This window comes from Leucopleurus acutus (assembly GCF_964270905.1).
Source record: "Leucopleurus acutus genome assembly, chromosome: 9".
In the NCBI taxonomy this organism is placed as follows: Eukaryota; Metazoa; Chordata; class Mammalia; order Artiodactyla; family Delphinidae; genus Leucopleurus; species Leucopleurus acutus.
The window spans coordinates 93133706-93148093 of NC_139144.1; the positions used below are offsets into that span (position 1 = coordinate 93133706).

A 14388-nucleotide genomic window follows, 5' to 3' on the forward strand; every position below is an offset into this window, starting at 1 on the left:
CCTTTCCTCAGTTATACAGACATAAAATCTATAATATGCAGTAACTAATATAGCACATACAACTATAAAATAGTTTAGATAAATATTCAAGTTTTAAGTGGCCACATCTAGGTGGACTGCCTGTTACATGCCATGAAAATAAACATGACAGTTCACCTGATTATAGCATACACACCTGGAAAAAGAAAAAAAGAACCTCATTCAAATTATACGAGGAAAACTTAAACACAACTAAAACTTAAAAGGTGATAGAAACATGACAACTAGCACCTGGACTCCTATTGCTCATACTCTCAATTCCTTGAACTCTATCAATAGAGCTGCTGGAAATAATGATCACTGAGAGTCATTCTCTGGACTCAAATTTATTGAACAGGCCTTATGGGGTATATGTAATATACCCCAGCAACAGCCTCCAAATTGGAAATTAAATGTTATTTTCTTACTGATTCTTTGACCGCTCACTTGTAAGTTCCATGAAGGTACAGAGCTGTTGTGCTCACCACTAAATACAAAGGAGAAAATAGTGTCTGACACAGAGCAAGTACAAAATAACATTTTTGGAAAAATATTTTGTCATAATTGAGTAAATAAACGTGTATCCACAAGACTAGGGTTGAAAGTAAAATGATACATAACTGAACTTCAGGAATTACTTTGCATATCCCTAGATGTTAGATATCGCAGAGTTCTATTCAGACATGCATTCTTTCATTCATTCATTCTACCAACCAACCAACAATTCTGTTTAGTTTCAGAATACTTTGTGTTAAGGTCTGTGATCAAGGCTGGGAACACGAAGGGTCATAAGAAGATACTGCAAATGATTTCAAGTGGCCTAAGTGTAGTGTGGGATACACACAGATATACAGGAATATAATTAGTACCGATCGATTATACCTTGAGAACTATAATAAGTACAATAGTAGTATAAATAGTGAACTCCAATGAGGATGTAACTAGTTCTGCCAGCAAGAATCAAGGTACAATTCTTAGAAAAGGCAGTTATTCAGCTGGGCCCTGAGAAATACATAGGACACTGATAGATGAAAAGCGGCAGATTATAAATTGTTATGAGCATGAATTTTGAAACCAGGCTGCGGGAGTATGAATTCCAGTCTACCACTTATTAGCTGTGTGACCTTCGTCAAATTACTCAACTTCTCTGTGCATCAGATTCCTCATGTATAACATGGAGATAATAATACCACGTATGGCAATAAGGTGGTTGGGGGAGTAAGTTAGTTAACCTGTGTAAAGCACCTGTAACAGTACCTGAAACATAACAAAAGTATATGTAAGACGGAGAAAAGAAAGAAGGGCAAGACAGAGGCAACAGCATAAAAAAAGTCCTGAAGTGAAGCGCTAAAAAACATTTTCTTTGTTTTTCACCAGAAAAATATAAAAGCACAGAGTGCGTTAAGTACAAACTACTATGTACAAACTGCACTTTGCTAACTCATTAACAACTTTGGGTTATCGATCTTTTATTACAACTACGGATTCCTCAACCCAGAAAAATCCACAGATGCACGTACCGACAATCAAAGCTCCACGCATAATTTCTGGGGTCCGTCCACAGAATCAAGTGCAGAGGGAGCTTCTTCAAGGTCATCTCTGAGCCATAGATAATGGAATGGTCTAGTGGGTTTACAGACTTTCCACAGAAACCAATGCTTAGTATGGAATTTTATACAACCCCATGAAACTCTGGACCCTAAAGTACCTAATCAAAAAATTAAACTGTGAACTCACAGGACTGAGACAGATAGAACACAAAGAATTTCACAGCTGCATCTCAAATCAAAGAAGGGCTAAAGCAGACAGTTACAGTGAGGGGCTTCTCTGTCTGAGAAGCGGACCTGTGAAGGGAGAGGGTGCAGGTGGTCTGTCCCTGAGGAGGAGATGAAGGTGAGAGACACTGTAAAAACGGGACGGCTTTGTACTCACATGGTGAAGGAGCCTGGGGGGGCAGACACTCTCCGCAGGTCCGCAGCTTGCACCTGATGGACACTAGAGGCAGCAGGGAATGAGCAGCGAAGACAGTCAGCAAAACAGCGTGGACAGACAGGGGAACAAGCCAGGAGAGAGAAAGAGAGACACACAAAATTTAAACAGAAATTAAATGAGCGCATCACCAAACAGTAAATGAAAAGAAAAAGAAAATCAAGCCAGCCACGGAAATAATCAAAAAGCCAGTGATAGCGACGAAGCCAACAGGACACATGGCAGGGTCGGCTCTCAGGCAAGCCACAGACTGGAGCACGAGGCGGGGCACCGGCAGATGCTGGAGGAGCGCGGATGCTGCACGGGGCTGCGGGGCAGAGGGTTACCGCGGTCCTCTCCGGCTCTAGGTCTCACTGGGCATCCATCTGTGCGCACGCACGCATACACACGCACACACACACACACACACACACACACACACACACACACACACATGGGTGGTACGCTGGCACAGTCAACTCAGAGCAGAATCAAGGTAAACTGAATCCTTTAACATAGTCCTCATGATTCCAGGGCTTTGTTGGAATATTCATGTCAAATGACAACCGTCTTCAAAAGAGCGACTCGACAAAAACTTTAACTTCCTTCAGTTAAACAGAGAAGGCTTTCTAAGAAATCCCAAGGTAATACCAAGAAAGCCTGATTTTATCACAGTGATGCTGTAATTCCACTCATATTCTTGGTAGACGAGTGAAACCATAGACTTCTCTCTGCTCTCCCTTCTTTTGTAAAGGAGAGGGTCTTCGATGGCTACCAGAAAAGAGAAAATGTGGAACTGAAGAAACTAAACCCCAAATTTCCTGTCACTGTTACATCATTATTCTCTTCACTCTCTTCGACCATTTGAACAGTTTCACTATAACTGCAGTAGACGTACCCCCCCCATCCCTCTTTTCCACGGGGTACATACATTCTCATATAAAGCCACCCATGAATTAACTCCTTGTCATCCTGAACGGGCTATCAGTTATAACCAATGATACTTCTCAGCAGCCCAGGATGCTGGAAGTCGGTTGCCCAAGGTTTGCCAACTAGAAATCTTGCCCCTGGATAATACAATCACCCTTAACAATGTTGTCTTAATTGCTAGTGAACTCAGGCTGAGATCTTCCTATGCACCTGAGTAATGTAGAATGTCTGATCTCCCTCAAAAGTGACTTTCAAATAGAGAACATAATCAAATTTATCTGGTTATCATGTTACTAGTACATGAATATGAACCTAAACAAATCTGCTCTATTACTTTTAGGGGGGAAGAAATTTATTGGAGTCCTAGTTCAAGTAGATTCATAAGCCATAAATGACATACTCTCCTGTACCAATGGGGTGGAGAGGGGAGGGGAGAGTGAACATAACGGGCCTAGCCTTTCAGTTTATATATAGTAACAGCAAATAGGATCATAAGGCAAGAAATTATTTTAGGAAAAATTGTTTTCCTTTTTGCTACATGAAGACCCACTGGCATCATGAAAGCTTCCTATTTAGCTGTTTCTCATGGGAATTCTTCCAGCCATCCATGTGCACCAGATCTCGAAATTCTTAAGTATATATCTTCCACTTCTGCCATAAAATGTGACCAAGACATTTTCTGTATTATTTTTATATTCACGAGGTTTTAGATTTATGTTATTTTAGAAACAATTTCCGAGAAACGTAACAGATAGGACATTACAGAACCGATCCATGTGCGAGTCCCTTGTTCAACATGTAACCAAAGTCTCAGACACACTAGCAGGCACTGGCGACCCTATGAGGAAAACCCTGGGGTCTCCCCACAGAGCAGGGGAGACAAGCAAACCAATAATGACACTGGTTTTGATAAATGGTGTGAGAGAAGTGACGAGAATACTATAGGAGCGCTGAGTGGTGTACTTAATAGCTAGAAGCGGATAGAAAAGGATTCTTAGGGAAAGTGATATTTCGATGGAGTTTGAACTTGAGCAGGGGCTAGCAGATGAAAGCACGTGAGGAGGGCAAAAATATAATGATACACGAGACAGGCCGTACTGCTCCAGAAATAGCAATACGCTCTGGAGCACAGGAAGGAGAGGACCAAGGCGATGATCAAAAAGGTCGGTAAAGCCAAGGAATATAGGTTTTACATTTTTAGAAAGATCATTCTAACCAGTCTATCGGAAAAGACACAGTGTGAAGGGCAGCAACGTGGGAAACAAGGAAATGAACTGAGCAGATTTTAGCAATGCTGACGAGAAGTAGTGCATGCGGCTCCGCAACTAAGGCTGTGTGACTAGCAGAGGGGAAAGATGGTGTGAGAGTTAAAGGTGTGGGAAATAAACAGAAGGAAGAGTTCAAACAACGCAGGGGACGTGTAAAAGTGGAGGTGACTATGAGATATGCAGACAAAGATGTCAACTAAGATATCTGGGTATGAGTCTTCAGTTCTTAGAAGAAAGCCTGGGCTGAAGACACAGATCTGAGACACACTAGCTTATCCGTCATAGAGGGAACTTGTGCTGCAGATGTGATTTCCCAGAGAAGGGGCAAATCTAGGAGGAACACCAGCATTTCAGCAGAAAAGGGGGCCACAGCCCTAAAATCTCAAATATTCATGTTAACATGCTATGTGAAAGGAGGATAAGTCCTTAAGATGAATTGAAAAGCTACCCCTTTCTGACTCCCTTCCCCCTAACACAGATACACACAAGTTTTTAAACTAAAACAGCTCTCTTTCTTCAAAAAGAAGGCATGCAAATGATGAAGAAACAGTAAAAAGTAAGAAAGAGAGAAAGGAAAAAAAGGGAAAGAAGGATGGAAAAAATAAAGGAAGGAAAGAAGGAAGAAAGAATTTTCTTTCAATAATCTCGTTCTGCCTTGGCTGCAATAGTGAACTTTGCACACTGTGGCCTAAACAGAGAAAAGCTTGGAGGGCTCAGAAGGTGGAAGAAAACTTTTAAGAAGATATTAGTGGCCAGGCCACCCTTAAACTGGAAACTCCACTTGGAAATCCAGTGGAAGAAGTTAGATTTCCAAACAAAGATTTCTACTGAAATAGAAAGAAGCAATCTAATTACAGCGGGTGAAAAAGAGCAGTGGTGAGAGATTTTCTAGAAATGTGTTGAATGATAATTTTAATAATAAATTGTAATAAAGATCTTGGCTAATCTTTAAGATTTATATGTGTCCTTTTAAGAAATGGACAGAATATTATTACTGGCATTTCACGCAAGTCTTTTCCTACGGCCTGAGGCTGCTTGGATGGAGACACCACTGCCCCCTGGTGGGAAATAACTGCATTTTTGAGTTGAGGCTGCTGCTTTTTTTTTTTTTTTTTTTTTTTTTTTGCGGTACGCGGGCCTCTCACTGTTGTGGCCTCTCCCGTTGAGGAGCACAGGCTCCGGACGCGCAGGCTCAGCGGCCATGGCGCACGGGCCCAGCCGCCCCACGGCATGTGGGATCTTCCCGGACCGGGGCACGAACCCGTGTCCCCTGAATCGGCAGGCGGACTCTCAACCACTGAGCCACCAGGGAAGCCCGAGGCTGCTTCTCGAACACCCTCCCGGCTAAATCTATGAAGTCACATCATCTGTCATATGTGCCATGTGTACAAAAAGAAAACAACTCTTTCCATTTGTTTTTATATGAGAAGAAAGCCCAAATAAATTCTTAATACAGTTTCTGAGCAAATACAAATTCTTTCTCAAGGGCGAAAACTGTTTGAAACTAAACACCCGAAAACAGTTTCATGTCTCATAAGGTTATTAAGCGCAGAAGCACCAGGCATGAAAGTGGGAGCTGTTTGCCTGTAGATATTAAGAATTTTTAGCTCTGTTAACAAACGATCTACAAGTGATCCAAAACAACGTGGACAATCTCAGAGAGGGCTTTTCACTTAGTAGCTCAGAACTTTCCCTTAAACCAATAGTTCATGGCTTAACTCTAAAGTTTCAAGAGAGAATATGATCAACCATATACTATTGCTGACACACTGCCTGAAACTCACAAAGTGTATATTCAACCTAATAGTGGTAAAGGCAGAGGACAGAGAAAGCCGCAGAAATGAGCTAAGAGTTTCACTAGCTGCAAAATGTAAACAAAATGAAAAAGGCAACTAAACAAGCCCTCTGGAGAACGATCTAGGAAAAGTGCCGGGGGAGCCCAGATTGACTCTGGAAAAGGAGGATGCAGAGGAGAGAAGATCCCTCACCCCAGCTTCAAGCTTAGAAGCAGAGACACTAAAAACTGAAACACGTCACGAGCCCTGTCGAACGCTGTTCTTCAAATCTGCCATCTCAGAAAGACAGGTGAAGCTTTGGCAGGGAGCGATAACACCTGTGTCATCGGTTCATTCTAGGCACTTCTGTACTTGTCACATTGACTCAATAAATACATGGCGAAGCATGCCCTTCCTTCACAGGCACTAGAGGAAGCCAGCCATTCAGTACAAATAGGTAACCATGCATCACAGGCCACAAATAGAGGAGCACCTTGGAGGGACCCTCACTCTGACAGAAGAATGGCCCAAGGCTGAACCCTAAAACGTCCTTACCTTGAGTCAGGTCAGCCATAGGTGCGTGATATATGAAAGATACTCTAAAAGATACCCCAAATCCCCATCTTTCTCCATCCCTTTCTCCAACCCCCAAAAGACATTTCAATCGAAATTAGATTAAGGGACTCTATAAAATGCACTCAAAATATCTAGTCATTTATCACCTCGTCCAAATCAGTTTATCAAAACACCCAAGAAAGGAAAGGGTCCAGGCATTGAGTTTAGGTTTTGGCATTAGGTTTAGGCATTGAGTCGTGGGTCAAGTTTCATCTAGACAATAGGATGCCACCCAGGATGGCAAAATTGAGTTGAAGCATCAGAGTACACAGGACCCCAAAATGGGAGCATTGGGAAAGGGCAGAAGGGGATACAATGTGGAGAGAGGGGAGCCAAAGCCAGCTCTGCCGACCTCCTGCACCTGGAGAAACCAACTCTCCAAGTGACCAGGGAAAAGAGGAGGCCAACAGCACGCCTTCTTAAACAGAAAAGAACACGTTCGACAGGACACGTTTTACGACCCTGAATCACTCAGTGATTTTCTGCTGGTCCCAGTAAGTGTATACTCAAGTGGTCAGTGGAAAAGCATCATCACTCTAACACATCATACAGCAATAACTTCTGAAAGAAGGGTGTGGTCACCGTATAGTAAACACGAAGAAGAAATATGTGCGAGAGACCAAGGAGCTGCTGAGTTTCCTGGACTCGTCTCCTTTCCCAGCACAGGGAGGCCCCTGATCATGCACATGCGCAGTGCCCTCCTCTCCACGGTCTCCATGGTCACCAAGGTGGGCAAGGGCAGACTCACTCATTGAGTAAAGGCATGGACGTCCTTCTCTTGCTCTTCTGTACCATGTTGGCCTGATTCCTCAACGAGATCCGAATCATAGCCGGGGCCAACCTACAGGGCTCCCCATCCACTTGCATGGGGATGGATTTGTAAGTTAGCAGCATGACCTCCCGACACTGGTGCAGCCTTTCTCCGTGGCCCCCGACTTGCAGGGCAGCCTATAAAGACGAGAGGCAAAAGGAAGCGAGAGGTTAGTGCTTAAGAGTTGCTCAGGAAACCTAGAAACCCCAAGCCCACTGCCTATAATCAAAAGGCCTTTGAAAAATACTTACTGAAAGCTGTTAGCCATGAGTAAAGTGGGAAACCTTGGATAAATCATTAATACACATAAACTGAAGTATCTAAATTTTGATGGCTTGATCACAGATCCTCACTGATAGCCATTTTTTGCTTTTATGTATTTTCAGCCTTAACTTAATCGTTAGTTTAATACAAAAGCTCTTTGTGTTATCTACTCCCATTAAATAACCAATGTACATAGAATAAAGAATATAAAAAAGATAAAATACATGGTTTAAGACAGCTTCCATACTACACTTACTATATAAATATATTTATATATAATTATAATATCTAGTTATATATTATATATTAAATGTATTATATTTAAATATGCAACCCATCCTTAGAAAATGTTTCAAACTTCAGGCAAGCTTTTCCTTTTTACCTAAAACCTCCTCAAACTACTTCAAATCTGTGTAAGATCAATGAAATGCAAAATAATAATCCTCAATTGAAAACATTCTTTAGAGTAAAGCAGCTTTGAGGATCAAAATCAAACACAGTAAGAGCTCAGTTCACTACAGTAGCCACAAAATGAAAAGTCAACCCAACATTAAAATTCTGCAACAGAGTAGCATAATTTCTCTGCCTTAGTAAAAAAAAAAAAAAAAAAAAATTTTTAATATATATTTTAGTATCATCCTTTTAGGAATGAACTAAAATCAGACAATATGTTTGGTTATGCATACAGATAGTGCCCAAATTGTCTTATACAGTTTGAGGGACATTTTTATACACATATGTAAATCTCCATCCAGATCAGGCTTTAGGCAGTTTATAGCAACCAGAAGGTTTCCATGTGTCCCTGCCCAATCTATTTACACTCCTCTCACCAACCAATCAGTAACCACTATTCTGACTCCTATACCATAGATTCAATTTGTTTGAACTTGAACTTCATATAAGATGAATCATACAATATGTACTCTTTTGTGTCTGACATCTTTTGCTCATCATTATTTTTGAGTAATAGAAAAGTGTATTTACCTACTCTTCTGCTGGTAAACATCTGGCTGTTTCCAGTTTGGGGCTATTAATGATATAAACTTTCTTGTGTCTGTCTCTTGGTGGATACATCCCCTCTCGTGGTACGTAAGATGAGTACAATTGCTATGCCGTAAGTTTTTTTTTTAACTTTAGTAGACTGCTAACAGTTGTTCAGTAAGGCTTTATTATAATACATTTTGAGTATCAATTTTTAATGAAGTAAACAAACTTTTAAAAGAAGTTAATACTAACTCTAGCTCAAAATCTAAAAGATTGACTTAAAAAGAAAAACCTACGGGAAAAAACTTTGTTAACTGAGATTGGTGAAGTCAGTTTCCACTAATTTGGTTCCCAGATAGTTGTGTTTATCTGATACTTTGAACTACTTTTGCATTTGCATTAATCTGAACAACAGAAACCTGATTATGTATGAATGCAAAGAGAAAAGGAACACAAAGGGACAGAAAGGAGGAAAGAAAGTAGAATAAAAACTGAAAAGTAAAGAACATACTTCATTATTGAACACCTTTGATGTTAAAAAGCACTCAGTTGTGAATTTTATATACAATTTTATTCAATTAGTAGAACAAGGAGGCAGAGGAGAATGAGGCGAGAATTTACTAAAATTCTTTCCGGCCTATTACCCGATCCTCTGTTACTCAGATTAAGGTCTTTCTGGCTGCACTTAAATGACTCATTTAAGTTAATCTATGGACTTGAGCCACTACCTCAACTCCCGAACTTTTCCAAAATACTTCCCTTGCCTTCAACAAGCACTTCTCAGGGCAATATTTATCTGACCATACTGTATCCCTTCATCCATGGAGGAAATACCATTTTCTTCTCTTTTCCCCCAGTCTTGACTAGGCCGAATGACAGATAAAAATGCAGAACCTGCTAAGTATGAACTTATTCCTCTGGGTTTGACAGGACTGAAAATTGCTTAAATACTTTCGAACCCTTCGGTATCAGAAGGCTTCCGCAGTACTACAGAGAACACTTAAGCCATATTCTCAGCCTCGGTGATAGATTAACAGCAAACACAATTAACAGAGGTAAATAGCTGTCAGTGGCAGTTCCACTGGCATTTCAGAATCAGTCCAGGATCACTGAACAGGCACAAGAGGAATTATAGTAATTAGCTTTTCAGAATAAAGACAGTTCTATTATTGTTAGCACAAAAACACTTACTTTTGGAACAAGTTAAAGGTAATTTTTTAAAATTCTTACTAGAAATAGTTATTTTTCATCATTCAGATTAATCTAGACTTAACATCCTATAAGGCACAGGCCCTAATAACCATAACCATCCCCAGAATTTGCTAGAATGAGTCATTTACTGATAAGAATACATTGGTGTATTAATGACAGATATTCAATTGTCTGTTCAAACTACCATGTATTATACTCTTGTGAAAACTTCAAATATTGCCTTTCTGGTAGTATATGACTTAGGAGGAAAACAAAGACAGCCCCTGAACTAAGTGCATCCATTGCCATTTATTGTCCTAAAGTCATTATAACAACTTTCTTTCAGTCCACAGTTAAGGTGTGAGGTTTTCTTTCTTTCTTTTTTTTTTTTTAAGATTTCTTTGATGTGGACCATTTTTAAAAAAGTTTTTATTGAATTTGTTACAATATTGCTTCTGTTTTATGTTTCGGTTTTCTGGCTGCAAGGTGTGTGGGATCTTAGCTCCCTGACCAGGTATCGAACCCACAACCCCGGCAATGGAAGGCGAAGTTCTAACCACTGGACCACCAGAGAAGTCCCTGGTGTGAGGTTTTCTGACTTTCTGCACTATGCTCCTCCCCGGAATACTGTTCTCCATCTAAGTCTCATCCTCCTTCTTACTACTCAAGTCCTTATTCCACTTGCTGTCAGATGACAGGACAGACAACCCTGGATTGGGAAATCAGAACAGAAATAAGGGCAAGTCTTCCAACCCCTCCTTTCTCCCGACTGCTGCAGGCCCCTGACTCCCAGTCCCAGTCCTGTAACAAAAGGCCCAAGGCAGCGATCAGTGACATGGACAGTAAATAACAGAGATAATCAACAATACCGAAATCTGGGTTTTTTTTTTTTTTTTTTTTCCAAGACGAACAAGGTGGTCTTGTAAAACCAAATAACAAAAAATAGAAAACTATTTTGTTTTATTAAAAAATAAAACAAGAGAGGATAAGATATAATAGAGTTTAAAAGTCATACAAGAATGTTATAAAGATCTATATGTTAATAAACTGGAAAACCTAGATAAGAGAAATTTCTGGAAAAAATATAATTTGCAAACTTTGGTGTAATAAATACAGAATTTGGATAGATTAGACTGCTTTTAAAAATTGAAAGTTTTCAAAAACATTACTCATTCCACCCCCAACCCCAAAATGTGCCAAGTAGACTTAGATGTTTTACAAGTAATTCTACCCAAGTTTTATAGAAAGACAGTGTCTAATAAAACTTGTTTTAGAAAATGATGCTATGCCTTCTGAAATAACAAAACCAGATAAGGGCAGCAGCAGAAAACAAACTTTTAACCTAAATTATATTTATAATCACACATACCAAAATCATTTTAAAAATAGCTAATTGCTTTTACTGGTCTGTTACGTAAAAACTAAACTGTGATCCATTACGGGTTTGCAAGAATTAAGAATACTTCAACATCAGAAAATAACAAAGAATGAAATAATTCCATTTGCAACAACATGGATGGACCTACAGATTATCATATTAAGTGAAATGTCAGAGAAAGACAAATATCATATGATAGCACTTACTTGTGGCATCTTAAAAAAATGGTATAAAACGAACTTATTTACAAAACAGAAATAGACTCACAGACACAGAAAACAAACTTACGGTTACCAAAGGGATAGCGGAGGTGGGGGGCCGGGGAGGGGTGATAAATTAAGAGTTTGAGATTACTACTCAAACTATATATAAAACAGGTAAACAACAAGGACCTACTATATAGCACAATGAACTATACTCATTATCTTGTAATAACCTAAAATGGAAAAGAATCTGAAAAAGAATACATTTGTATACATATATATGTATAACTGAAACACTCTGCTGTACACTTGAAACTAACACAACACTGTAAATTAACTATACCTCAATAAAAATAAAATAAAAAAGAAAACACATTATTACAATTTCACCATACTGCGGTTTAAGTGAGATAAACCACATTATCATCCCAAAAGATGCAGAAAAAATAATAAAGTTCAGTGCCTTTTAGGGTCAATTGTGAGAAAACTAGGAATCGAACACAATTTATTTACCTGATAAAGGTCATCTATCAAAATCCTTAGGGAAAACATTATTTGGAATAAAGAAAATTCAAAGCATTCCTTTCAAGGGACAAGATGATCCACTAGTAACAAAAGTTTTCAACATAGTATTGGAGGTCTTGACCAACATAATAAGTCAAGGAAATAAAATTGGAGGAAAAAGCCATGGAAGAAAGAAAGCAAACCTTGTAATATTTCCACTAATATCATCCCATACATCAAAAGTCCAAGAAAATTCACAGGCCAAAAATTAAACCTTGTAAGAAAGGTACACTATCAACATAAAAACATCAAGGGCTCCCCATCTCTAGCAATAACTAAGTAAAAATATAATAAAAAATAGGATGTCATCTATAATATCAACAAAAATAAAGCAATAAAACTTTTATGCAGAAAAGTTTTAAACTACTGGAGACATAAACCTTAAAGAAATGGAGAACCACGCCATAGCCATGGATGGGACAATTTAATACTCTAATGATATGAATTTCCTCCAAATTAATACATAAATTCAATGTAATTCCAAGTGAATATGAGAAATACTATTTTGAAGAATCTTGTCAAACTGATTCTATAATTAATTTCAAAGAATAAAGGTTCACAAATGGCTGAGAATATTTTGAAAACATAACAATAGATTATCCTTATTGAATATTGAGTCATGTAATATTCAAAGATACAATTCAAATAAAGGTGTTTGCATAAGAAAAGACATAGGGGGCTTCCCTGGTGGCACAGTGGTTGGGAGTCCGCCTGCCGATGCAGGGGATGAGGGTTCATGCCCCGGTCTGGGAAGATCCCACTTGCCGCGGAGCGGCTGGGCCCGTGAGCCATGGCCGCTGATCCTGCGCGTCCGGAGCCTGTGCTCCGCAACGAGAGAGGCCGCAACTGTGAGAGGCCCGCGTACCGCAAAAAAAGAAATAAAATAAAATGGAGAAAAATAAAATCAGTATTCTACCTCACATCATACACAAATATTAAGCCCAGATGTATTAAAGGACTAGGAGCAAGAAACATAAATATTAATATAAAAATTAGCCAGTAGAAAGAGAGGAAAGCGCAAGTATATATTTCTCCTTAGCTCTCTTTTTTCAAGCAGTGTCTCTGGCAGTGGCTGTTTCTCCTCTGTTTCCATTTCCCACTGGCAAGCACTCTTCCCAGGCCACCCTGTCTCTACGGTCCCAGCACAGACAGGCAGCCCCAGCAATGACCTCAACTCTTGTGGTCTGATTCCCTTCTCTGGAGTCCCAGCTCCTGCCTGATGACCCTCACTGCACAGCCCATCAATGGCCACTTGTCCAAGGTCCCACCACTGCTGAATGGCCCTGGCTCCTGAATGCTGATAACACTGTCTTTTCCCTTTGTCCCTCCAGTCCTGGAGGTGGCAGAGAATTTCTGCTGTTGCTAATCCATGGATTGCTATCTATGGGTTACCTCTTTTCAGTTCTTCTGACATCCTGTAACTAGTCCCCTGTACTAAATTCCCTCAATTGAACTATCTCACTTGGGATATTTTCCCTCTCTGACACCCTACCCTAGTCCCCCAAATGAAAAATTTTACTTAAGTAATTTGCAGTGGCACCATCATTCAAGGCATATTTTTCTATACAAGTTTTTACAAGCGGTTTTATTGCCACGAAGCAATGCCATTAAGTTTTATTGCTTTTTTCCATTTTATCAAATATTAACATTTCTGGACATGGGTGTATTTTAAAATCCTACCGTAATACATGCTGTAAGCAGTCTAAATACCACCAGCAATAGTATTACTATTTACTTAATTATTGTTCATATGAGTAACATTTATGGCAAAAATAATTCCATAGATTCAGTTTCTTTATATGTTAAGTGATGAGGTTTTGGTAGGCTGCTATGGTCTGTTTTAGCACTAGCATTTTAGGATTCTAGGTTGTACCTGTAATTTCATGTTCTCAAATTCTACCACATGCCATCTAACTTTGACAATATTAGCTGTATGCTAATGCACAGCCAGTATCTACAATGAAGCAGAGGACAGTAAAAAGGAAAGGCTTTATTTGAAAAACTTTCCTTCTGCTCATTAAAATTAATCCAGCAATTATTAAATACTATGAATAAGAACATTTTTTGAAAAAGTGAAGATTCTTATAAGGAAGAAACCTAAGTACTCCTTCTCACTGGGGTTTATTGTATACTGATGTCTTTTTCCATTTTTGTTCAATAGAGGTAGATTCACTATTAAGGTGAGTTCATGGGAGGCAAAAAAGCCACAAAAGGGGTCTGTTCAGCTTTTCTGCCAACAGTGAGATCTAGCCTGGAATTCAGTGGTGCACGATGGAAAAAAATCATCTTCATGCTTTCAAGCTATTTCCATAAACAATCAATCCTCTGAAATCTGTAATATCATGACAGACTTAATATAGTGTAGTCATATAATCAACAACATATCCTGGGATCAAATAAATTTGTATAAACCTGGGAA

At 39.3% G+C, this 14388-nt stretch overlaps 1 protein-coding gene across 2 annotated transcripts in view; it reads right to left on the bottom strand.

The window, feature by feature from the left end:
- The window catches only part of DGKI (diacylglycerol kinase iota), a gene marked incomplete at its 5' end in the record, with an annotated part of 450403 nt that overhangs the window by 140386 nt on the left and 295629 nt on the right, over positions 1-14388 (bottom strand). Inside the window, 2 exons of one of the 2 annotated variants that reach the window (XM_082846808.1) lie at positions 1951-2013; positions 7323-7522. In XM_082846808.1, the coding sequence (XP_082702934.1) occupies positions 1951-2013; positions 7323-7522 (263 nt within the window). The remainder of the gene's footprint in view (positions 1-1950; positions 2014-7322; positions 7523-14388) is intronic. The other variant, XM_082846809.1, reaches the window with a different exon arrangement.